General features: G+C 43.1%; 1 protein-coding gene across 1 annotated transcript in view; it reads right to left on the bottom strand.

Annotated features, from left to right (window-relative positions):
• Positions 1-562: 562 nt before the first annotated feature.
• Positions 563-25,111, bottom strand: part of GLG1 (golgi glycoprotein 1) — a 161,232-nt gene continuing 136,683 nt past the window's right edge. The window contains exons 13-27 of the mRNA XM_036751092.1: positions 24,542-24,628; positions 23,269-23,331; positions 22,534-22,647; positions 21,674-21,762; positions 20,616-20,733; positions 19,917-20,009; positions 18,637-18,774; positions 12,325-12,448; positions 10,904-11,046; positions 10,623-10,724; positions 9,258-9,365; positions 8,599-8,719; positions 7,845-7,951; positions 6,508-6,671; positions 563-2,206 (exon numbers count right to left, since the gene is read on the bottom strand). Coding sequence (XP_036606987.1) covers positions 2,116-2,206; positions 6,508-6,671; positions 7,845-7,951; positions 8,599-8,719; positions 9,258-9,365; positions 10,623-10,724; positions 10,904-11,046; positions 12,325-12,448; positions 18,637-18,774; positions 19,917-20,009; positions 20,616-20,733; positions 21,674-21,762; positions 22,534-22,647; positions 23,269-23,331; positions 24,542-24,628 — 1,662 coding nt within the window. The 3' untranslated portion in view covers positions 563-2,115. The remainder of the gene's footprint in view (positions 2,207-6,507; positions 6,672-7,844; positions 7,952-8,598; positions 8,720-9,257; positions 9,366-10,622; positions 10,725-10,903; positions 11,047-12,324; positions 12,449-18,636; positions 18,775-19,916; positions 20,010-20,615; positions 20,734-21,673; positions 21,763-22,533; positions 22,648-23,268; positions 23,332-24,541; positions 24,629-25,111) is intronic.

The raw sequence follows: 25,111 nt of genomic DNA, 5'->3' as shown, positions 1-25,111 counted from the left end.
ACCTCATTGGTGAAAGTGCACATTTACACCCCTTACTTCCCAGGGTTGTAAGAGGGAGGTGCTACAAAGAGATGGGATCACTAGGATAAGGAGTAGGTATATCCAAACCCTTCCTTCACTCCTACATCGAGGCTGATGCTGAGGGCTGAAAAAGGCTAGAACACCAGAAAGCAGGGATGGAAGGCACCTGGATCCTGGCCATGGCTCAAACACGTCACTGCCTTCTCTCTGGACCTGTTTTCTCCTTGATATAACGTGAGGGTGGTGATGGTCTCTAAGGAATGTTCCTTCTAGCTTTGATGAGCTGCATTCTCTATGGCTTGTCTCAACTCCCTCCATTTCAGAAACCCTATCTGTAAGGGAGCTGGTGAAGCCCTTGCTGCTTATGGCTTGCAAGGTGGGTGAGGATTCAGTTTTTGCAGCTTATCTTCTCCCTACCATGGATACTATGAGGATTCTGGCTTGAGTTTTGCTTCATCGACTTTTTCTAGCACACAGAGTGCCTGGCAACTTTTCTCATTCACCACAGACAGAAGGATTTAACAAGTAAAAACCTGCAGACTCTTTTTTTTTTTTTATTAAATTCTCCCATTTCATCTGTACAGAAAAAAATGCACATTATGTTCAGAATCTCAGTAACATCTCAAAATTACACAGCATGAACATGTAAAAACAAGGAACGGCCAGAATTTTATACACAGAAAACAATTTACAAAAGAGTCTTATTTTTATTTCTTTTTTTCCTCTCTTTTTTCTTCGTTCCTTTTCTTTTCTTTTTTTAAAAAAGGCCTAAGATCACACACAGCATTCGCTGTCCAGTTTGTTTCAATGCTTTGATTGATTTGAGACACTGCCCTTGGAGAGGCTGACAACATGGTAATGGTGCTAATGGCCTTCAGGTCTGGACCTCCCACTTCATCCTGCCCCTGTTCATCTGCTATTCTACTCAATGCATGCCATCTGACGTGGAGCCCCATTCAGAGATCCGGGCACATTTGAACTCACTTTGGCTGCCACATTTCTCTACTACCAAGATCCCTATGATCCCCAAGACATCGTGGGGAGGGTCTCTCTCTCTTCGGTAGTCTGTTTATGGGATGAATAACAGAATGGGGTGACAGATCACTACAGAATCCATTAACTTCTAGCTCTGGTCAGTCCCATTCCCCTACAGCCCTGTGCTTTAGCTGAGGCTGCCTCCAGAGCCTAAGGACAGGGTGACAAGACAAAGGAAACTGGATGTACCAGTCTGGGTTTATGGCAACCCGACCTGTGAGGGAACAGGAGTGGTAGAAGAGGTGGGGTGAGGAGGAGCACAAATGAGTATGATTGTAAAGTGAGCCAACTCTATATAATCCAAAAAAAGTAAGGAAGGGCCAGGGTCAGATACAGTAACATCACAGGGAAAATGGGGAGAGAAGCGTATGGACACACCAAAAACTCTACTAAAATTTTTAATGCAATAGAATGCCATGTTTTATAAAAACTAGAGATGATTCAAATAGGGACATACAACTATAGCATTTTGACTTGTGTTTTTATACACTCAGAATTAAAAAAAAAATAAAAGTATTCACAGTTCAAAAAGCCACATTCTTTCTGTTCTATGAAATGACTGGGTATTATAGACCCTCTCACCAGCTGGATGAGGGGCTGGCGGAACACTGCTTTATTAAGGCTGGAGACAGCTGATAGGCCAGTCTCCTATGTTCCCTGACCTAGAGGTCAACAACTAAGGTCTACCAAGTGAGAGAATTTTGCCTTGTTGAGAGGGTGGCAGCAGGTTGTGTTAGGAGTTGGCACACAGGGATAGATGGGTTAATTCCGGTTTATACAGGAGATAATCCTCATTTCTTGAAACAAAACTCATTCCACTCTTGTCCCACCCCTATCCTGTCCTCCCCTTAGACTCTGGATTTAATGCGACCTGGATCTCTGCTCAGTGGAGACTTCCTGAAGGGAATGGGTGGCAGCAGGAGAAATCCAGGGTGCAAAATGTTTCAAAGGCCACACTGACGCAAAGGAAAGACCTGGTTCTGACCCGACTGACAACAAATACAATATCTTATGAAGAAACTGGATGGGCAACTCTCAAACTAAGGGACTAATACTCACTCACTTTCTAACTTTAAAAGGAAGTTGTAGATTCTCGTCAATACTTTTGTAAGGTGATGTCAGGCTGATGACATAGCCCAGATGTGCTCCCCTAGGAGGAAATGAAACCTGACATTTATTTTCCTGGAAGATGAAAGGAAAACTTAAACATTTATCAACCTTTAACAGTATTCCCTTCCCAACTCTCCCGGAGGATTAAGTGATATGTTAAAGACTCTGGAAGTAAACTCAATTCAAAAGTATTAATGAACAAGTAACTTGAAGTAAATGTTCCCCTGCAGCTGATGGCAATTTCTTGGAGTTACTCTGGTTTCCCAAGAGTTTTCTGACTTAGAATTGGGGGCCTCCAGGTCTGCTGAAAGGGTCAGGTAACTCTGGAAGTGGAGGTGACAGATAGAAGGTATCTTTGGGGGGGAGGAGACAGCACTTCCTTCTTTACAGCAGGCCTTGAAATCCTTATATCTTCTGAAGCCTCAGCTTTTGAAGACACATGTGTTTCCCACAGCCAGATTTTTCCCCCCATTAGATGCTTCTATCCTGAAAATATCTGACTCTAATCCATACAGGCCCTGGTTCTACCAAGAATCATAACATGGTACTTCTTTCCAAAACACGCTTCTTTGGGTAACAGCAATTTCAGAGGATAGGGCATTCTAGAACCTGCTTTCCCCCACAACTCTTACTAAAAGCCCCCACATCTGTAACTGGCTTCTTCCTACTGGTCTGGTAGAAATCCAGGTTGGTTCTCTTCTAGCCATATTACTTATGTTTCTGGTCTTTTGAGTAACGAGTGTCATGTCCAGAATGGGAGATGGATATCCAACTTGCTTTGAAGAGCTGAAGCAAGGATCCTTGGAATGAGATGCCAACTGTAGACCAATGGATGCCTGCTAACTTGCTAACCAGCTGTTGAATTATTTCTCATTGAGGGTCTGGACCACTTTCTTTTGGATGGCTGGTTGGGGTCATTTAACAAGCCCTGGAGCCCTCATCAATCACTTTGTTTGGGACTTCACGCTATCACTGATGGCAAGAAACTTTTCCCTCTAAGTTGACTGGTGCTGGACAACAGGTAAATAAACCTCTTATAAAGGTGCTCCTAGAGCACACTCTATCAACTGACTGAGTTGGTGCTGGAAAATGGAATGGCATTTGCTTAGGACATTATGATCAGAACTTCTTACTGAGGCCTCAATCTGTGACTAATACTGCCCCTCTCAAAATACCTTCTGATAAGTGGGCAACGGTCATTAAAACCGTTTCCCATCAACAATGAGGAGAAGTGGGGTTTTGGTTATTAGTTTGATAATTTCAAAAGGATAAAGTTTCAAGAGTCAGACTTCCTTTTTCATTTCTAACTCTGCCAATATGCAGAGAATTAGCACAGTTCATTATTTTGAAAGGAAAAAATCTTTGAAGGGTAAAAAAAATAGCTTAAGATATCCTAGGGTATACCCAAAGTCTTGATAAGCCATTTTCAGTCATGTCTGACAATTTCATCAACTCCATTGGAGATTTTCCTGGCAAAGATACTGGGGTGGTTTGCCATTTCCTTCTCCAGCTCATTTTACAGATAAGGAAACTGAGGCAAACAGGGTTAAGTGACTTGCCCAGAGTCACACAGCTAGGAAGTGTGTGAGGCTGGATATTAATTTGAGTCTTCCTGACTCCAAGCCTGGGGTTCTATCCACTGCAGTGCCACTTAGCTGCCCAAAAGTCTCAATGTAGTTTTAAGCTGTTGAAGTTTAAAGCTGCACTAAGACTTTTGGAACCACACACAGGGTTGTCAGTATCCTTCCCTTACTAAACACAAGGGATTAACAGTCTCATATAGGGGGAAAATTTAAGAAGTTGAGAAATCATTCCCTAGATGGTAGAAACTGATCTTGTCCTGAAGACCTATGTCAGACATGATGAGAAATGGCGTTCACAGATCTATTCAGATGATTTCTGGGCACTGGTCTTTACTCCCCCACCTCCTTCCTCTGCTGTACTTGCATGGCAACCCTAAAAGCATCTTTCTTTATAGGAGTAGGGAGAAGGTGAATGTGCTTAAACCACTCTTTGATGCTTTTTCTTTAAAGTACAAGGGCATGCACGTGCGCGCGCGCGCGCGCACACACACACACACACAAAATCAACCAGTCAGCTGATTTCTAATGCTACCTTTCCCTTCTCTCCACCACTGGAATCTTCTCTTAAAATCAAAAACTCAATTCACTCATGGCTGAAGTGGGGGGTCAGAGGAGAAGATGTTTCATGAATTTGGAGGGAAAAAACCCTCTAGTCAACTATGTAAGTAGGACTAAGAAAATCATATAAACAAGACTAAGGGGAATGGATAGAGCCAAAGCATCCCCTTTCTGCGTGGACAACCACTTCCCTTGGAAGCTCACACAACTCAGGCAGGAAGGAAGTACAGATGGCTTCTGGGACCTGTTCTGCTTTTCAGAATCCTTCCATAATCTTCTCTCTCGATGACCACAGGCTGGAATCCCAAGCCCAAGGGAGGCACTCCTACTCTGCCAATGTTGAGGAGAAAAGATCATAACTGAGACCATTTTCTCTCCAACCTGTGGCGTATGGGAGGTGGGAACAAACAGGTATCTCTACCTAAAGTCTATCTTTGTACCCTCTCTAGCACTCGGGAAGGGTAGTAAAGGAAATCACAGTATTCATATACACATCACTCTATACACAGAAAGTAACCTAAATCAGCTGGTCCACAATCATATATGCTCCCTATCTTGTAATCATGTTATGGAGATACCAGGTAATTCTTGATAAGGCATGGGAAAAAAACTGGAAAAGGTGAAGGAATGGAAATTAATAATGAATCAGCCTCGGCCTATGTGGACAGTTTTAGGCACATCATTTATAATACTCCAGCACATAATATGTGGACACATCTAACAGGTTAATAAAATATATATTATATATATATATGTATATCTCCTACTGTACATGCTGCCCTCTTGTGCGACCACTGTGACTTTAAGCCCCACACTCAACCTAAGGTGTTCTAGGATTGGACCACAATCCATCCCCCACTCCTTTTCACAGCTGGGGAAAATAAGGGAGCCAGGCCCTGGGTAAAGGAACTGATTTAGCAAAGATTCCTTTATCAGCTCAGAAGCAGGAAGGGATACTGAGTCCTGAAAACATATTCATCCAGGGCCTCCCAGGGCTGGTGTGCACGGCAAAGATGGAGAAGATGCTTTCCTTTTTTGATGTGTAATCTTCATCTGGCCCAAGTGTGGATCACTTTTTCTTGGGTATCACTGGGCTGAGAGTACCTGGGAAGGGAGTCTAGAACTCCTACAAGATTTTAGAATGCTTTAGTTGCTGGATTATAAGAGACACACTGAGACTTCCAATGGATCTATGCAAACTGAGTTTTGCAACCTACAATTAAATATTAAAAAAAAAACCCAAATGAACCAAACCATCTTTGATAACTTCCCTCCCTCCCCTAGCCATATCTCAGAGGGCTCTTCTAATTCCAGTCAGTGTCTTTAGATGAAGCAGACAGACGGTTTCCAGAGTCAGTTCGAATCTTAACTGACAAATGAGCCTGCTGGAAGAAGGTGGCTGGATTCTAACTACCAGGGGACTAGGAGACTTGTAAAAAGCTTTGTCTCCTCCATTCAGTTTCCAATGGCCCACGTTTTGCTTTATGTGTGGAGATCTTAAGAAATCCTTCAGGGACCTTGGCCAGTGGTGGCTCTTTGAGGACGGAAGCTGGAAGGCATTGATGTTTCGGCAGAAATAAATAGGACCCAAATAGGGATGGCCAATGGGGAATCTTGTCACTGGTGTCCACTATCCTGATTAAATGCTGAAGACACTTATGAGAAGACGATTAAGACATCCAAAAAACAAGTTGTGTTAGGTGACATGATAACTCTCTAAAGTCCTCTCTTGATTTTTACCCAGTCATAGAATATAAATGTATTCAGGTATGAATCCCACTACCCAAATCAAGCTTGGAGGTTTTATGTGTATATATATATATATATATATTTTTTTTCTCTCTTTAAAAATTTTTTTACTTAAAAATGGTTTGAGCTGCAGGTCAGGTCAGTCTGATTCTGGAAGTGTTGGTAGTTCCATTGGCATGAGAGACTTATCTACAGGCAGGTGAACAAAAGTCTAACAAAGGGGATAACAAACGTGGGCCAGCTGCTGAGGTCGTACACAGACTCTTTGAGAGAGTGATGAGGATGCCGTGGACGAAACCCAAGATGGGGCAATGGAGTGGACAACTGCTGCTGTTCTAATCTGGGTGCTTGTTTCTCCTCTCAGAAGAGGCAGTTGGGGAGACTATACAAGAGGGCTGTACAAAGTGGGCGCTGGGCAGGTGATTGCTTTGGTGGTCAATCTGGGCTCTACCTGTCCTTGAGCTCTCGCGTCACCCGCTTAGTGATTCGTCCACACATCAGGCCAATCAGGAACAGTATACAGATGCCCACTGTGATCACGGACAAAATGTAGTTCTTAGATGGGGATGTCATCACTTGCATGGCAAGATCAGAGAAGCCTTCTGCCGGGGCGACCTAGAAGGAAAGGGCAAGCAGAGGGGTGTGTGGTCAGGAGCACGCCCCTGCGTCAGCTGTTGGTTCTGGCCACTCCTCATCCTCCACATTCCTAACTGCTCTCTGGAAGAAGCACGATGCAAACACTCCGGCAGAACCAGGGTGAGATGAAAAGTCATTTCGGCATGCACTAACCAAACAGGAGTCTCCTGGCTGGCAGACAACTAGACTAGCAGACAGCTGCACTTCTCTGGTGCTTATCCCACGGCCTCCCTGCCCAGGAGACACAGAGAGCAGGGCACGTGCAAGGCAGGTGACTGGTGGGGGGAGAGGATGGGGAGAGGATGGCAACAGAACATCCACAGGTGCTGCCCTGAAGTGTTCACACAGAGACGGATGAAGAGAAGCGAGGGGCTGGATTAGATGATAATAACAGCTTATATTTACACAGCACTTCCGTTGCGGTAAGTGCTTCACAATTTTTACTTCATTTGATCCTTACCACAGCCCTGGGAAGGAGGTGCTACTAATATTACCCTCGTTTTATAGACGAGGAAACTGAGGCAAACAGAGGCCAAGTGACTTGCTCAGGGTCACAGAGACAGGAAGTGTCTGAGGCTGGAATGCACTTAGGTCTTCCCGCTTCCAGGCCTGGCACGGCAGCACCCAGCTTTACCAAATGGCCTTTGAGGTCATCCTGACCAAGATGCCCTCTGCGGTCCTCAATCTATGACGCTTCCATCTCATTAACCCAGACTAAGGGGCGATACCGTTCTCCCGTCAACTCTGATGAAAACCTAACCAAAGACCATCATGGAGGGGAGGTGGGGCCTGCTGCCTGACCTTCCTTTGGCTCAAGGAACAGAACATGCCGTGGCTGGCTTAAGCCTCATCTTTCATCTAACCGACTAATGTCTCAGCCCCTTAGGCTGAGGGCAGGAAAAACCGGTGTGGACAAAGGCAGCCCCCACTGCACTCACTGGCCTAACAGCAAGGGAGAAGACGCTTTTAGGATCCAGGGTTATCTCTGTTTTGGAAAAATTTTAAGACTTGATTGGCTTTTAAAAATAAGATTCCTAGAGCATAATACACAACAGCCCTGCTTGCTCCTCCTAAATTTAAACACGGCAGCTCTAGGTCTCCCACATAAGAGGGCTGACTCTCAGAGAAGCTGCTCCACCCTCAGACCTTTACCTTGGCTGCATAACTCCACATCTCAATCCGATCGTTGAGGCGCTTCTTGCACTCAGGCTGCAATCTCACCCGTTTATCTTCTAGGGCCTCCATTAAGCAGGACATTTCTGTAGGAGGAAAGGTAGTCACAGAAGGGCCTTAAACAGCTGATGGAGGCGTTTCCAAACAGCCGGGGAGAAGAACATTTGTCCAGCCATTTGTCACCATAAAATTCAAAACCACCAAGAAAACAAGCTTCCTTTAGTCCATCTGAGGAAACTAAACCAAACCACATACAAAGGAATGTTCTCTATCCTTTTCAGAATCTCCTCATTCATGCAAGACTTTGATGGTTTCAAATGCCATACCTACACAAAGTCTAAGCCTCTCTCACATTCAGAGTTGCCCTCATCCTTCTTTCTAGACACAAACATCCTGACCCTTGTGGGCGGCTGCTCAAATTTGGGCAAAGGAAGCTGGAGACTATGTCTTTAAGGCTTCTTTTCTATTTCTATGCCTGGGTAATTCTGAGCAGGTGGCAAGATATTTCTTGGCTTCGAGCTGGCCTTGTTCCAGAAGCTACTTAACCCATTAACACCCATGGTTTCCAGAGCACTTAAACTAGAGGAAAGTTTGTATGGGTCCTGCTCCCAAACACCTGCAAGTACAAAAGTGAGACAATGTTGACATCCCAGAGTCTCTGTTTTGCCTCCACCATGATCACAGCATATACGTAAGAGTGGGCAGACAATGAATTTAAAGGCCAGTGACTTACGCCGGCCTCGACCAGGGGGGATGGCTGCACAATGATGTTTGATGTCCAGGGCACAGGCTGTATGTAGAACTGGGTCCACAAATATGTCTGCTTTGCTTTCTTTTAGCATGTTTAATACTTCCTGTAGAAAAAAGACGATCGCAAAGAAAACACATAAAAACCAAGCAGATCAGGCCTATTTGCCAGTATTTACACTCAAACGAGGAATCAATTAGTAAGTCCTATGGAACAATAGAATACAAATTGCTTTGGGCTTGAAGGAATCACAGAGACTAGGAAAAAACATGTATATTTTAATGGGTAATCAGTGATTACTGGTTGTCTGTAGAAATTCACCTTAAATGGGGAAGGGAGGAAGGGATGACGATGATGCTGCCAATAAAACTGACTTGAAACATGTGAACAAACTCACATAGCATAATGGTGGGTGACCCGTGAACCAAACTACAAGGGATAAAGATGCCCAGAGCTGAATGAGCAAGTCTTGGGAGGGGGGAGCAGCAGCTGGGAAGGTGACCTTGTCTTTAGCTGACTTATCAAGATAAACCTCTCTTTTTTAAATAGTGTGTCTATGCTGGGGAACGTTCAGGAGTTCTGGAGGCTCAAAGCCTGACCAGAGGACAAAGCAGCAGGAGTGAGAACCAGGGACTGTCATTTACCTTTTTGCACATTTCATTTTTGATTTTGAGCAGGTTCACTTTTAGACATTCTTCTACCTGACCAGTCTGTTCCTGGGCTGCTGCTTCTTCTGCACACAGGCTGGAGATCTATTTAAAGGACACACACACAGGCAGCACATCTCACTAAAGTGTAAAAGAAAGAAATCTTAATAACAATAGGCAAACAGAATGGCTTTGTATTTGTGCTAGACCACTCTCTGTTGTTGGGGAGAACTTAGCTCATATCACCAAATAAGCCATCCTAAGCCTGTGAAGCATCACGATCTGCAGCATCTCCAATTACATTTGCCAATAGGTAGCTCTCCTTAGAGAATCTTGGCAAGGGAGTGGCACAGACTGCCTCTTGTCCCTTGCCTTGGAGGCTCAGCTCTGCCCGGCAGTCAGTAGAAAAGAGTAAAATGAGACATCTTTACACTACGAATACCCAGATGTGAGTCAGATTGACTTAGGGTTTGTCATGCACAAGGGTATTCTTTTAGGAGGAAAAGATCTGATAGAGAAGAGATATATTAGGACCCAACAGATAAAGGTGGACAGCTAGAAGCTGAGGGTTACAATTAGCACACATAAGTACAGTCCACAATAAAGAAGAAAAAAAGAATGACTTTCTTTATTTTAATCCATCCCTTGTCTGAAAAGGACCTCTTTAACTAACGATCCCTTTGAAAGGAGATGGTGGATACAGTGTTTTACAGAAACAAATACTTACTAACTAAATTTCTCAATGCATCCCTTTTCAGAGAGAAGCCAAATAGCTCCTAGAATTGGTATTGTTATAAGATATCAAAGGAGCAATTTCATCTTTTCAGCCATTCTGGATTGTAATGGACCACCCAACAGAACGGGGACAGGAAAGGGAAGGTAAAAAAATCAAACTTCAATAGGAACATTTTTAAGTTTTGTCTAGCAGGCTGCTTACCAGAAAAATACAGAAACACCAACACGAAACTTCATTTCTGGTTTCTAGGTCATCTGATATATCATGAACATGCAGGAAGATGAAATCTACTACATCATGCAGTTATACTAATTTCCATAACACTTCTGAAATTACAGATCCCTTTACACATACAATCCAAGGAGTGGAGAGGCAGAGGTATGATTTTTCTATCAGGGCCAGACAGCTAATAAAGAGAGAAGATGGGATTCTTCTAATGCCAAGGCCACTGCTGTCCTTTTAACCAGACTACAGCCACCTCTTTCCATCAAGTAAGGTGCAAGAGAATCTAGAAGTGTCCATGAATACTTGTGACAAGGGAGGTAAACTGAAGGAAAGAGGGGCTAGAAGGAAGGGCCCATTAGAAGTGACCTGGTCACAACTGGGGTTACGATAGGCAGTCCTACCTCGTCTGAGCAATGCATCTGCAACTGAGGGTCAAGTCTGTAATCCAAAGCAGACTCCTGAATGATTACTCCAATCTGGTCCTCACAGTCCTGAGAAAGGCGCTGCATATGGGAGGGCAAGGAGAACAATTAATCAGCTTGCTAAGTCTGACCTATTTGTTCAGTCACAACCCGAGATGATTTCTCAGAAGCATAAAGAGCAACAAACGCTAAGCAACGGATTAGAAACCAAACCATCTGCAGGCACACTAGCACAGGACAGGGGTTGTTCCCTTGTTTACCTGGTCAGCATATTTCAATTTTAGGCAGGCGATGACCTGGCCTTCCAACTCAGAGTCATCCTTGGCCTTATTGATGATATTCTGGCAGAATTTAGGAATGTCAGCTTTACAGGCTTTCCTCAGCACAGGGTTCAGACGGTAATCTGGGACAAAGTGAAGAGAAAGGGAACCAAGGAACTTAATCTGGCTTCATACATATCTTTTTTTTTTTTACAATTCTTTTGGGGGGCAGGGCAATTGGGGTTAAGTGACTTGCCCAAGGTCACACAGCTAATAAGTGTGCCGAGCGTCTGAGGACGAATTTGAACTCAGGTCCTCCTGACTCCAGGGCCGGTGCTCTACTCACTGCGCCACCTAGCTGCCCCTATATCTATCTTTTATTCTGTTTCTACTGTCCCCTTTAAAAAAAAGGTTTTTTTCAGTTTCCCTTCCTCCAGCCTCTCTCCCACCCATTGGGAAGGCAAGATAGATGATCCCCATTATACATATGAAGTCACTAAAAACATATTACTATATTAGCCATGTATGAGAAATAAAATAAAAAAGGGAGAAAAATAAAAAAAGGAAAAATATGCTTCAGTCTGTACTCTAGGTCTTCCAGTTGTCTATCTGGAGGCAGATAGCATTTTATACTTGGAGTCCTTTGAACTTGGGATAGCTCTCTTGACACCACCTTAAAAACAGCCATTTACTGATAGGCCCTTCCCCCTCAACACTGAACCCCAGAAAAAGAGTAAAGCAAAACTAAGTGCCTTCATGTGAAACCCACACAACCTCCTGCTCTACTACATTTCACGAATGAAAGAAGAGTGTGCTTCGTTATCTGTTCTCCAGCACCAAGATGGGCTCCAAGATTTTGCAGACCAAAGGAAGCCTGGGGGAGCCAAGAGTCTTTCAACATGAGCTGCTTTCCCTCCTCAATGCTATGTGACTGTAGAGGAGGAAGAGACTCGAGCCATCTCTACATACTAAAGTTGTTTTCAGTCCTAAGTCAGAATTAATCTTGTGATGACTCACTCTTCAGTAAAATCACCCCAAACTGAGGACTGACTGGTGGAGAGAGAGGTCTTTGAGTCTGTCTATCCTTGTTTCCAGAGGGTGCTTCTTCCACTACTGCTAGCGCAAGTTATTGTCTTGTGGTTATTCTCACCATTTCTGAGTCCTTGTGTCTAACTGAAATCCCAACACTGACGACTCCTCTTCTGTATCTGGAGAAGATGGGTAACCCTCACATCCTCGTCCTCTACGTGCCTGATGCCCATCCCCAGGATGTGCTTCTCCAGACAACCTAACCTCACTAACCTAACCTAATCTCACTGGAGAGAAAGCACCTCGAGTCTGGCTTACTACTCCCTCGGCTGACTTCCATCCAAGCCATCATCAACAGAGGAAGGGGAGCTTAATGAGGAGGGAGTAATTACCTGTGCTCTGGGTAATCTGGCGCTTGGTGATCATTTGTTTACATTTGGGGTCCATCAGTTCGCTGTTTTTATTTTGTTTCAAGCACTGCAACATGTTCTTTGAATCTGCCTCTGGACAGAATCTCTGCAAAGAAAGGAAATTCTGTGAGCAGCTCCAAACACAGTCCCACCTTGGGCTCCAGCAGCACCGGAATGGCACACAGAGCCAGGACACTGAGCTCAGCCCTGAGCTTGGAGAGAGGTCATCTCAGGAGACAGACTGCCGACCAAAGGCAACTGAAGCTTCAGTTTCCTGACCTGCAAAATGAGGTTAGTAATACTTTCACTACATAAAACACAAGGCTGCAGGGGGAAAAGCACTTCTTTGTTCTAGAAATTCGAGCAATCCTAGCTACCTCTGAGCTTTACTAGAGGTTTCACTGGCTATCTCTGTACTGAAGGGCTTGAGAGTAGGCTGTCGCCATTGCTTCAGGCCAGCTTACCCACAGGAGAGGAGTCAAAACTTGTTCTCTGCATTTTGAGCATAAAGATTCAGCTTTCTCTGGGTTTGCTACCAGCCTTGCTCAAATCTCTGCTCCCAATGACCTTTTGATAATATAAAGTCTGCATTTAATCTTGCAGGGCAGCCTACTTACAAACTTATATGCACACTGTTGCTATATGAACAAAGTTTTTAAAATTCAAGAACAAAACTCATTATAAACATGTATCGTCAAGCAAAACAAACTCCTGCCTTGGCAAGCTCTGACAAAACAAAATGTACCCCCTCCCTGCTCCTTGCGCCAATCCCCAACCCATGCCTCAAATTGCTTTCTGAGTACATTATCGCTCTCTCAGGAAGCAGGCAGCATGTTTCATGAGTCCTCTAAAATTGTGACTGGTTTTTTTTTTTTAATTTCCAAGTTTTTTACAGTTGATTATCTTTACAATATTGCTGTTACTGTATATACTATTCACCTAGTTCTACTCGTTTCATTTTGCATCAGTTCACACAAGGCTTGCCAGGGTTTTCTGAAAGCATCCTCTTCATTATTTTTTTTAAGTACAATAGTATTCCATCACATTCACACAGCACAGCTTTTTCAGCCATTTCCCAACTGATGGGCTTCCCCTCAGTTTCCAGTTCCTTGCTACCACAAAAAGAGCTGCTATAAATGTTTTTGTATATATGGGTCATTTTCCTTTCGGAGGCATAGACCTAATAGTGATATTGCTGGGTCAAAGATATGCAGGGCGTAATAGGTTTTTGGGCATCCTTCCAAAATGTTTTCCACAGTGGCAGGACCAGTCCACAGCTCCACCAATGGTGCATTAATGTACCTGTTTTTTTTTTCCACAGCTGCTCTGGCATTTGTCATTTTCCATTTGTGTCAACTTTGCCAATCTAACAGGTGTGAGGTGATACCCTCCAATTATTTGTGATTTAGAACATTTTTTCATATAACTACAGATCTGACTTATGGAATGGCTACATGGCACTCAGACCAAATCTGCTCCAACTCAATGAAAAACATGCCATTATATGGATGTGCAACAAACATGTGGCTTGACTAGGAATATTTGTATCAAAGAGTAAAGGAGTTGCTACTAAAGTCGAAACTTTCTCACTTGTGCACCTTATCAATGAAAATTTTTTGAGCACACTCTATTTATTTACAAATTATATATGAATATATTCACCTACTACTGAACTGATGATACATTATACACACTACAAAACCACTACAAAAATAGAAATAAAAAAAGATGAGATAAAGATGAAACATACAGTTTTTTAAAAAAAATGTTTAAAAAAAATTTGTTTATTTGCCAATCTTTTGAGCCAGGTCAACCCCTTCCTACCACCCTGAGATCACTGTTCTAGGGAGATGGAATCTATCATGTCCAGCTCTAAAGTGCAGGGGCCACATGAGGCTACAAAACACAGTGAGGCTATGTCGGGGTGTTCATTATTTTCTATAAACCATGTATTTCTTTTGGTTCACTACTGAACTCTAATTGGCTGTGATAAACTATGTAGCCATAAAAGTCAGGGTCTCTGTCAAGCTTTGGAAGAGTATCAAATCTTCTTCTGTTTTTATTTTCTAGCCCCTAAGTGTGAAGGCAAGGGGAATACACGTTTATACAGCATCTAATGGGTGTCAAGCACCTCACTAAGTGCTCTACAAACCTCATCTCATTTGATCCTCAAAACAACTCGTGAGGTAGGTGCTGTTATCCCCCATTTCACAGATTAAGAAACTGAGGCAGATATGGGTTAAGTGACTTGTCCAGGGTCACAAAGCTAGTAAGTGTCTGAGGTCCAATTCAAATTTAGGTCTTCCTGACTCCAGGCCCAGTGTTCTAGCCACTGAACTACCAATTGTCTCTGAAAGCTGTTTAATTTATTGTGTATGAAATACAAATTAATTCAACTTTATTTTGACTACTAGTACCTCAAATATAAGATCCTTGTCCAATGACCAATAAGTGAATATACTGTTGGAGGAGATGAATCATAACAATCATAAACCAGAAGAAATAAGGAAGTTGCTGTTAAATGGGCAGACAACTGACAGGTACCACAAAAGAGGCTCAGAATTTGGAGGAGTGGGTTTTATTATACACTGAAAGGTGACATGAAACATAATGAGATATTGATCATCATGTATTGCAATCATAAGTGGTAATTTTTAACAAAAAGATTGCCATGGAAATCATTGCTGCTCATGCCCCGAATCTAAATTGCTAAAGACGAAATGGAAGAGAAATTCCATGAAGCCTTTGATAAGACCCTTCAAATAAAATCAAGAGCTACTCTAATGCTTAGAGACTTAAATACATGAGTAGGGAAAAGTGAAGATGGGGAGAAATATATGAGAAAATATGGCTCAGGAATAAAGAATAGGAGGCCAAAGACTTGTAAAGAAGCCTCAGGCCTCCACATCATGAATGCCTTTTTTTGGGGGGGGGGGGATGGAGGGTGGGAACGGAATGGGATGGACTGTTAGGTGATAGATATGGTGAGCACCAAATAATACCATAAACAAACAAACAGATTATATTTGAACAGACAGGAAAAGACTTGCTACTGGTGTGGGAGCTATCTGAGTCAGCTGACTGTACAGTCAGATCACTGACTCATTGGTATTAAGATTAGAATTAGTTTGACAAAAATGAGAAAATGATATAATGCACAACTAAAACAATCCTGAATTATTTAAACAAATAATGGACAACAGAAGTGACACTGACACTTGACTCTAATAATTTCATCCAGAAATTTAACAAATTAATTGCTACAAGGAGAACAAAAAGCCTAGAGAGCCTCTTAGTAAAGATCTGATTTACTTGCCAAATAAAGAGGTGGCTATGAAAGGTGCAACATTGGATTAGGCTATAAACACTCATGTAAAATCTTACATAGAAGGCTGATGAACAATTATTAGAAGTATTACCGAGTAAAACCAGTTTAAGAAAGGCTTAAGCAAACAAAGTCATCCTATGGGCATTCAAAGATGAAAACAGAAAGAGGGCTACAAAAATGGAAAAGATTTCAAAAAATTGTTTTAACCAACTGTTTTGTCCATCAAGAATAGTGGAACCACGGCAGCTGGACCTCAACATTACAGATGCATTTACAGAGGAGATTTCAGAAGAAAGTGAGGGGAAAGAAGTAGAAGCACCAGTTGTAGATGGCTTTCTCAAGAAGTTTAGCCACAAAAGGGAGAAGAAATAAAGGACAAGAGCTAAGGAAGAATGGCTGACTCAAGTACAGGTTTTTTAAGGATAAGGGAGACATGGCCATGTTTGTAGGTGTGACAGTAATTTTGATACCCTACCCAATTTAATTAGCATTTATTCAGTTCATTGTGATTTGATGGGTATCAGTGACTGTATTAGCAAAACAAAATTGAATGTGGGATAATTATGTTAATGCTGTTAGGATAAGAGTTATAAATGATTAATCTACTATGTATTGATGATTATATTAATTGTATTTGATAGATTCATACTGTTAGCAATTCTGTCTAGGAATGTAATTGCTACATTACCCCCCTCCTCACAACTGCTTCTAATAAGGATCATTTACCTCTCCAGCCTTAGGAATCATTTTTACCTACTTCCTAGTGACCTTCAAAACCACAACCTCCTTGGGCCCTAGGACACTGTTGGTCAAACACCAGTGTTTGATGGCCTTCAGAAAGCCCAAGACTTTCATGACAGGGTCTTATGACCTTTGCTGCTGAGGTGGACTGCGCCTGATGGCCTTTGATTGATGATTTGTAGCTAATGACCTATGAAAGGCTTGCTAACAAACTGGTTATGACTGATGGGCATTGCTCTTAGTCAATCCTAAGACTTCCCTACTCCTAGAATTGACCAATCATGGAACCATGAGGAAGGTCTTAGACCCAATTAGAGTCCACTGGACTCCCTAATAAATTGATTCATCTCAGATCTCTGTCTCAGTAACTTTTGTTAGAAATTGGAATTTTCTGGACTGCATAGATAGGCAGGAAGGAAAGAGTCAGTAGAAGGAAAGAGACTGAAAATAAGAATGGATTTGACAGTGGGAGCAATCTGCTGGAGAATCCAGGATGGGTGTGTAGAAGGATCTGCCTCGGCAAGGACAGGGACTACATCTTCATCTAAAACCAGTGTGAAGGAGGCAGTGGAGGAAGATAGGGAGGAGTGGAGACACTCGATGAAAAACATCTCAATTTTTTTTTTCTGGCAAAATCTAACAACAACAATCAAACAGCTATCATTTTATATAGTTATAAAGTCTGCAAAGGATCATCTATGTAATCTCATGGCTTGCAGGGCCATGGGAAGGTGGGGGAGACAAGGTTTGGAACAGCTGTTGTGGAGAGACAGAGAATCAAAATAAGTGAAGAACAGAACATTTCTCCTCCTGAAATGAGGGCCTAGTCCACAGGACTTCTGTGATCCCCCTCTCCCCCCAGCTCTGTCCAGCAGTTTGTGAACAGGAGTGAAAGAGATGGATGGTGAGAGCAGTCAAGGGAATCAAGGGCACAAGAGAGTGAAGAGTTAAGCTGGCTCACCAAGAGGCCGAAACAGGAAAGGGAGAAGAGTGTAAAAACTATCAATTTAGATGCTGACTCCACTACATATAATACCGAATCTTTGAGCGTTGTCCACAGATAAATTGAGGGTATCCTTGATGTAGATGTTAGTAGTAAACAAGTGTGATTTCATAAGTGATATTTAACAACAGACCAAACCTCTTCCACTTAAATGAAAGACACAGGGGATTTAATATCTCACTGTTGCTTATTGTATATTGATCATGAAAATTCATTAGAACAAAATGGTGCTTTTTAAAGGCTCTTTTGCCATGAGGTGTTTCCCAGGCATATACTACTTTGCATTCAAGAATCCTTGGAAACCTTGATGATAAAAACCAGTTGAAGCATAACACAGGAAGATATGGGCTTGTTGAAGGTATTTATCACTGCTAAATCTGGGGTTTCCCTGTGGATGGGAAGGCGATCTGTTTACAGATGCCACTGGGCTGATTCCATCCAGCTCCAGAACACTCCATAGAGGTCTCTAATTGTTCAAATGAGTTTGGCTTGAACATCCACAAAGGCAAGACCAAGTGATGAAGATCTATTGACTAGATTTCAATGTGCATTTGAACAGATGCCCTAAGAAGCTTGTCCATCAATGTGTGTATCTGAAACAGATAACAGACCAGGAAAGGTGTTGGGCCAAGAGCTGACTGGGAGGAAGAGTGTAGGTTACACTGCTTTGGGGATGTTGTAAAGCGTCCAAAGGAAGCAAACACCCATCTTTTCAGTACCAGGCTTCTGTTAGTGTGTATGGCAGCAAGATGAAGAGAACGACATACCAAAGAACTAAGAATGAGCACCAAACAGAGGGCAATGGAGAGGAACATGGTGAGTGTGAGAAGGCTGCAACATATATAGCCAATGAGGGACTCTAAGAAAGCAGGACTGAAAGATGGCACAGAGGAATTATAGGACAGAAAGAGAAGATAGCCTGGCCACAGGGCAAGAACTAGAGATGACAGATGGGCAGCCAGAACATTTTACTGGTACCCTTGGAGTGTCAAGAAAAATTCAGAAAGGCCTCCAGGATGTCAGCTGGCCCCATGGTCATGCCGTGGGACCAACACATGAGTCTCATGGTGGAGGGGAGTGGATAGATGGGCTGTAGTTTGCACCATCAGAGGGAGCTCCAGAGTCAGTAAGAGCACAGACCCACTTGGACACAGGAGGGATGAAGCATGCCTGAACCTGCTGGGAAGCTTCTGCAATGGCTGCGTGGAACAGGCAATCTTACCTTTATCATCTGTTTACAAACTCTCATGAGCGTGTAGTCCAGTTCTGGGTCCATCATCTCTGTCTCCTGCAGCTTAAAGACCTTCTGGTGGCACCGAGGACTAAGCTGTTTCTTGTTCTCTTTCAGGCACTCAATGATCTAGGAGAGGGGAGACACAGCCAGTGAAGACAGGTCCTACATGTGATGATGACTGGGAAATGCCCGTCTGCACGCCGCCTGTTTCTAGGGTAGTTCTGTGTGTTGGTTAAGCAAAATGGGCTCTTAGCACTTAGCTCAACAAGTGCCCTTGAAGGGTTTGGCTTTCGTTTCCTTTGAGTAATTCAGTGTATTTCATTGAGTCTTACTAAGTGCTAAGCCCCAGGTTCTAACCCCTATTAGGTGTTAACCTAACCTGTGTGGATGTGAATCTCCCAGGGTCCTAAGGGGAGGGGCTAACTCAAGAGCCAATCATAGCAGCCTAAGTTCTGGTCATTCAGATGACGTTTGATGACGTCTGAAGCCCAATAAGAATGGAGGACAGAGCCATTTGCACAGGGCTCTCACTCGAGATGGTGTTGATGCGGAGACTCCGGGCAGCTGTAGCTAAGGGCCCTCCAGCTTGTGACCTGATGCTGAGACTTTGTTAAACTCTGGTAACTATGTATTGGGATTTGAATCAGACAAGGTTTGTCTGTTGATGTTTGTACTTTGTATTTTGTTCTGAAGTTCAGGGTGCTGGCTTTTCCCCCCTGAACTAAATGAATGATATTTGTATGCTGAATTAAAGTAAGCTTGCCAACCCCTTAACCTTGCTTTCCTTAGTTAAGCAGATCAAAAGAACCTGTGCTTTTGCAGCGTGCTGGTAGCGTTCTTGTTGTTGGGCTTGGGTTGGTCTTCCACCCCCACAGAAGCTGCTAGCCGAACTGTTGAAACATTCTGATATGGCAAAGGTAAGATCCATATCCTGACATAAAGTGAACTCTACTGTGACTTAATCCAATCACAGGCCATGAAGAAGCCCAGGACAAGGGATGCATTACAGGATGAGCCAATTATTTACATGTTTAAGATGGGTTTAGTGTAGCTTACATTTGGCATTTGATTTGCAAACTGATCACACTATGGTAAGGAGGACCAAAGAGGAAAGGAACGAAGGGGAGAGCATCAACTCAAGCTCACTTGCCAGTTTCCTGGCTTTTCTCCCCATTCCCTAGAGTGTCCCAATGAGGAAGCATTTCTCAGGGAATGAGTACAGAGCACTTTCTGGGTCTCACTGCTGGGGCTCCCCAACAATGACTTACCTGGGCATTGCCAAAGGGTACGGTCTGACAATAGTTCTTGATGTCACTTTTGCAGGCCTCATATAACTCTGGCTCCAGGCGGATATCCTCCGTCTGCACCAAAAAGGGAACAAGAAAGAGAAGCCATGAGGCTGAACTCAGAGCTAAGAAGTCAGATTCCTGGTCTTATCTGCACTTGGTTCTTATCTAGAACCATACCTTCTACCCACAAAAGCCAAAGGTGATAAGTCAGGAGAGAAGAACATTGAGCAAAGAGGCCATGTGGCCACCAAGTACAAGCCATGTAGTCTCAGGGAAATTCCATCTTGGGAATACTGCCATGTGCTCCACTCCTCCAGAGTGGTGGGTGGGAAGGCCTCACCCTGCAGGGTCTTGATGCATTCTGACTGAACATCTGGGGATCCTTTTCTGGGGTAAAGGTTGTATGGTTCATGTGATTTTGTCCTTGATAAAACTGAAGCACAGCAAAACTGGAGGATGTGAACCTTGCATTTTCTTAATTTTAGGAGTTAGATTAGAAACTGGGGTAAGGCGTATCTGTTGCTTCACGGAGTTCCAATACATAGCTATAGTCCCCTGAGCATCAGAGCACTGGCTCAAATCTTCTGACAAGTTTTAAAAAAGGACGACTGTGGGTTGTAGTGAAAGGGAACCTGAGAAAAGCAGGACGAGGACATTTGAGGCCGCCTTGGGCATTACCATTTCCAGCTCCTCCACACGTAGCTGTCTGCGGCACTTCAGGGACACCCTCTGCTCCTTGGCATCCTGCAGTGTGTCATTGCGCACGGTGGTACTCAGGCAGATCACCACATCCACTCTGCCAACCAAAGGAGAGCTCCTGAGCCAGGCAAGTCTGGCAAACAGTGCGTACAGCTGCACCTCCAGAAAACCCAGTGCCTCGATTGTCTCGGCCTTAAGCTTTCTGACTTGCCCCCACTGATAACCTTCATAGCAGCCTTTCAGCAGCCTATGTGGTAGGCCCAGTACAGCAAAAAGCCCAAAATCCACACATTTATTTTATTAAGAACAGACACCTTTGGGCTGACACAGCACTTAAATCTGTTTCTTGCCTCAGGATTACTACAATTCCTGGAGGACAGGGAAACCTGATACCTTGATGTAGTTTTCTAATATGTTGGCAAAGAAAGGGCTCGGATTCCATGTGAGGAAGCACGTCCCCAAGAATGGGGCATCGTCACCAGCAGCAGCAGCCCAAGGACGTGGAAGTCTACACCAGGAAAGGTGATCCCTGTCTTCATTAAGTCCTAATCCTCAAATCAATACAGTGTTTGTTTCTACCCTAGATAGCTCATTAAAGAACTCTAGTGCTTTCAAGTAATGACATAATAGAAGAGTACTGGAAGGGATCCAGTTAATCTTGTTTCCCAGCTTGTTGGCACTCCAACCAAAAAGCTTGCCTTTGCTATGCACCACACTTGCTATCTTACGAAAGGTACACAGCAAGGGCACCAGCTCCCCACACTTTATCTACCTGGAGACTGCATCTGCCCTCAGCCTGTGGTGATGCTGCAGAAGAACAGTCACAGTTACATTACAAAAGTTAAGGAGCTGGAGACAGCTGAAAGCCAAAAGATTTAGCATCCAGGAAAGGCCAAATGGATTCCTCTCATGTCCTGTTCCTGAAGAGGTCCGGAGAGGAAAGGAATTAAACGTTCCTCCTCTAGTATCCAGTGGCTCAATGAGGCTTACACTTTCTGTGGAAACAGGGCAGGGTGAGGCACTTAGAAGCTACATACTTTTTTTTGATGTTGGGGCAAAGTTTTAAGACATCTTCCTTGCAGGCCATTTTAAATTTATAGGAGAATCGAAAATCCTTCATCTGGACCTGAAATGTTAAGAGGCAGAAAATAAAGGTCATACAGCAAGATTCAGTCATCAGAGGTGACTATCACTTAATCAACATAATTTCACACAAACCAAGACTGTTTTGCTCTTCTAAGGTTTAATAAGTAATTTTCTAGGGAATAAAATCTTTGTTGAGCTAAAGGGAATGTCCACATTCTGTCCCTCAAAGCCATCAACAGGTTCTTACTCACAAGTTATGGGCAGAATGCTAAAACCCAGCAGGAATCAGAAAGCAGCTACTCGGGGGAGTGATTCCGGTAAGAAGGTTGTAAGAAAATTCATCTGGACCACCCTGCAGAGTCCCAAGACACAAAGGCTCTCACTTCCTCTTAAATGAGGAGAAATTAGAAGGTCTGCAGAGTAGAAGCTGCCCTACTTTTGTCTTTGGAGTCTTGGCTCCTGGAAGACAGCAGACATCTTTTATAAATGTTTATTAACTGAAGAGCCTTTTACTTACACACACACACCCCACATACCACACCCACACCCACAGGACAGAAATTTGAACATCCATACTAGGAAAGCTGATCACTCTTGATTAAATCCTAATCCTTAAATCAATAGTTCTGGGGGTTATTTTCCCCCAATACAAGATAGGAAGTACACATATAGATACTAAAATAGAATGAAGACTGGAAAAATTAGGCTTTTCCCCTGCAGATCTGCTCTTGTTTTTATGAAAGAGCAGTAGGTGATTGATGAGCAAATCACCTGAACAGCTGCCCTGGGGTCCTATGTTAAACATACTCACCAGCTGGAAGTGGGTGACTCCAATCGCACACTTCTCATTCATTTCCTTCTGGTGTTTGTTTTGGATCAGACACTCCATCAGGTCTCCCGAGTCAATCTGATTGTCTGCCATGTCCTGAAGGAATGCAAAGCTCAATGACCCCTCCACTTGAAAAAAACCCACCTTGGCTCAGACAAGATGAATAAGGGTCTGATTTTGTAAACCGAATTACTAGCAGTCCAAAAACAGTGAAAAAGAAGAAGTCAATGGAGTGCAGTTGACATAACAAGATGTTTCTTATAACTCACCAACATGTGAGTTACTGCTCCCGCTCTGCACTGATGCCAGCATTTGGCTTTCAGGACGTCTAACATATCTCTTGATTTTAACCCACCTTCTAATCCATGTTATCTAGGGGTATGTTTCAGTCATGATCCACACACAGTCAATCAGGGCATCGATAATAAAGTAAAGGGGTCTCAGTATTGAATTGCCCAGGGAAGAGAACAAGAGGGAATGTAGCACATGTAGCCATCTATGAGATATAATACTTTTAAGTTTTCCCCATGACATTGTTACGTCTTTAAAGATTTATTCTTTCTTTCTAATTTGCTACTGGTGATTTGGTTTGAAAATCCTGAGTTATGAAAAGCTTCTTTTCTTTCTGGGGATAACAGATTGGGAGGAAGGGGGAATGGGTCCTGTCTATTATGTAGAGTGTCAAATTTAACCAGTCAACACTCAAAGGTCACTTACATGGCAGAAATTCTGAATGATAGGCTCACAGGCTCTCATCAACAAAGCTTCAATCTGAATGTCCTGTAGGAGACAAGGTTAAAGTTTCAGCTTGAAAACAACCAAGGAAGGTAGGGTTTGCTTCATTTTTAAACATCAGTACCATTTGTTGGGCAAGTTATCTATTTGTTTTGGGTTCTGCTTGCAAATTAATCTGGATGACTTCTCTGGTTGTCACAAGAAGTTAGGATATTCTCCACCTCTCTCCAAAACTGTATGGGATATGGAGAAAACCTGTAAGTCAAGGGCACCCTATCAGCTCCCCATACATACAAATGTAAACTATGTTTGTACTTAAGATAATACAAGACCAGGCAGATTTTAAAGAGGTGTGGGGAGGGAAGACCATGAAATTCATGTTCCTGGAGACAAAACATTTTTCTACAGGGCCTTAACTTCTCTGCCTACACAAAACTGCAGGCAAGGAAAGATGGGAAAGAGGAAGAGAGAAAATTTAATATCATCTGGAAAGTCTGAGGGAAGTTTTTAAGAATTTAAGTGGCTCAGAAATATACTGAAGTATATAATAACTAGGAGTAGCAACATCTACTCAAATCTTGGGCCACAGGGCTATCACTCAGATGCCTGCGTCCTCAAATAAAATAACAAACGACAAAGTTTTTGGAGAACAGGCACTGTTACGACTGATGGCCTTAATACCATGAGTCACTGCTCTGCTCTAGCTAAAGAAACCTATCGGCTTTTACAAGTCCCACACCTGAGAGCGATTCTACATGTCACTGAATTTTATGCTTCTCATATGTCACCGACTACAACTAGAGCTGTTGAATGAAGGAATTTTAATCTACCTGACTGCACCTCATTTAAAACGTTCCCCCAGGTTGATTTTTACACCAATACTACCCGAGTCTGATGATAGAATGGGCTGATGCCTTGCAGAGTGAGGATAAGGAGCTGTGACCCTGTTTAAAATAGGTTTTTAAATCTATTGCTGAATGAAGAAGATCCAGTCAAAGATCTAATTTGGAGAGGGTCATTCAAGAGATTAGAAGGTAGGGCTGAAGATCTAAATGGCACAGAAGTGACGGGTCCAAAGAATGAAGGTAAGAAGGGGTAGGCAAGGCAGGGAGAGGGGAAAAGGGCTGCCAAACTCATCCTGTCCGTTTGTTAGATGAAAAGAAAATACGATGCCCTCAAAGGGAAAAATGTGTCAGAACCAGCAGATCTTTGATCATGGCAAAGGTATTTTCCTTCTGAGTTGTAAATGGCTTACCTCTGATTCTAACTCTGTGAGGTTGCCCACTATATCTCTGCATTCCACAGCTAAGTCATCAAGATGATCCTGGAGGCATTCAAGCTCCTACAATTAAAACAAAATAAAACCCATGTCATTATGTAGGTACTTCCAGACCAGTTCAACTGGTCTCAGTGAAAAAAGAGTTTTGAGAGCCCTAGGGCACAATGTCTACACAAAACTCTTGAGGTACAAAGTCCATCTGGGGCCCAGTAGCACTCAATGCTGCGGTTTGATCCCACGTCTAAAACCCTATTCTGAGCTTCCACTTGGAACTCTCATATGTTCCATGGCCAAAATTCTGCATTTGAAAATGAACTTCAGACATTCTCACCAATATTTTCTTCAGGAAAAGATACTGGTTAGTAAGATTAACGTGGTAATTTTTTGGCTTTCCATGGACATATACAAACCAGGTGGTAACTGTTTGGTAAAGGTTTCAGGACTGGAATACTGATAAATAGTCATGAATGGCAGTCACTAAAACAGCTAGTTTGGAAAGACGTAAGTATAAGAAAAGCCTTAGGAGATGCCAAGGATTTTCAAGTT

The sequence above is a fragment of the Trichosurus vulpecula genome, chromosome 3 (genome assembly GCF_011100635.1).
Source record: "Trichosurus vulpecula isolate mTriVul1 chromosome 3, mTriVul1.pri, whole genome shotgun sequence".
NCBI classification, from domain to species: domain Eukaryota; kingdom Metazoa; phylum Chordata; class Mammalia; order Diprotodontia; family Phalangeridae; genus Trichosurus; species Trichosurus vulpecula.
The sequence above is the reverse complement of the archived record's forward strand: the minus strand, read 5'-3'. Positions and strand labels throughout refer to the sequence as shown.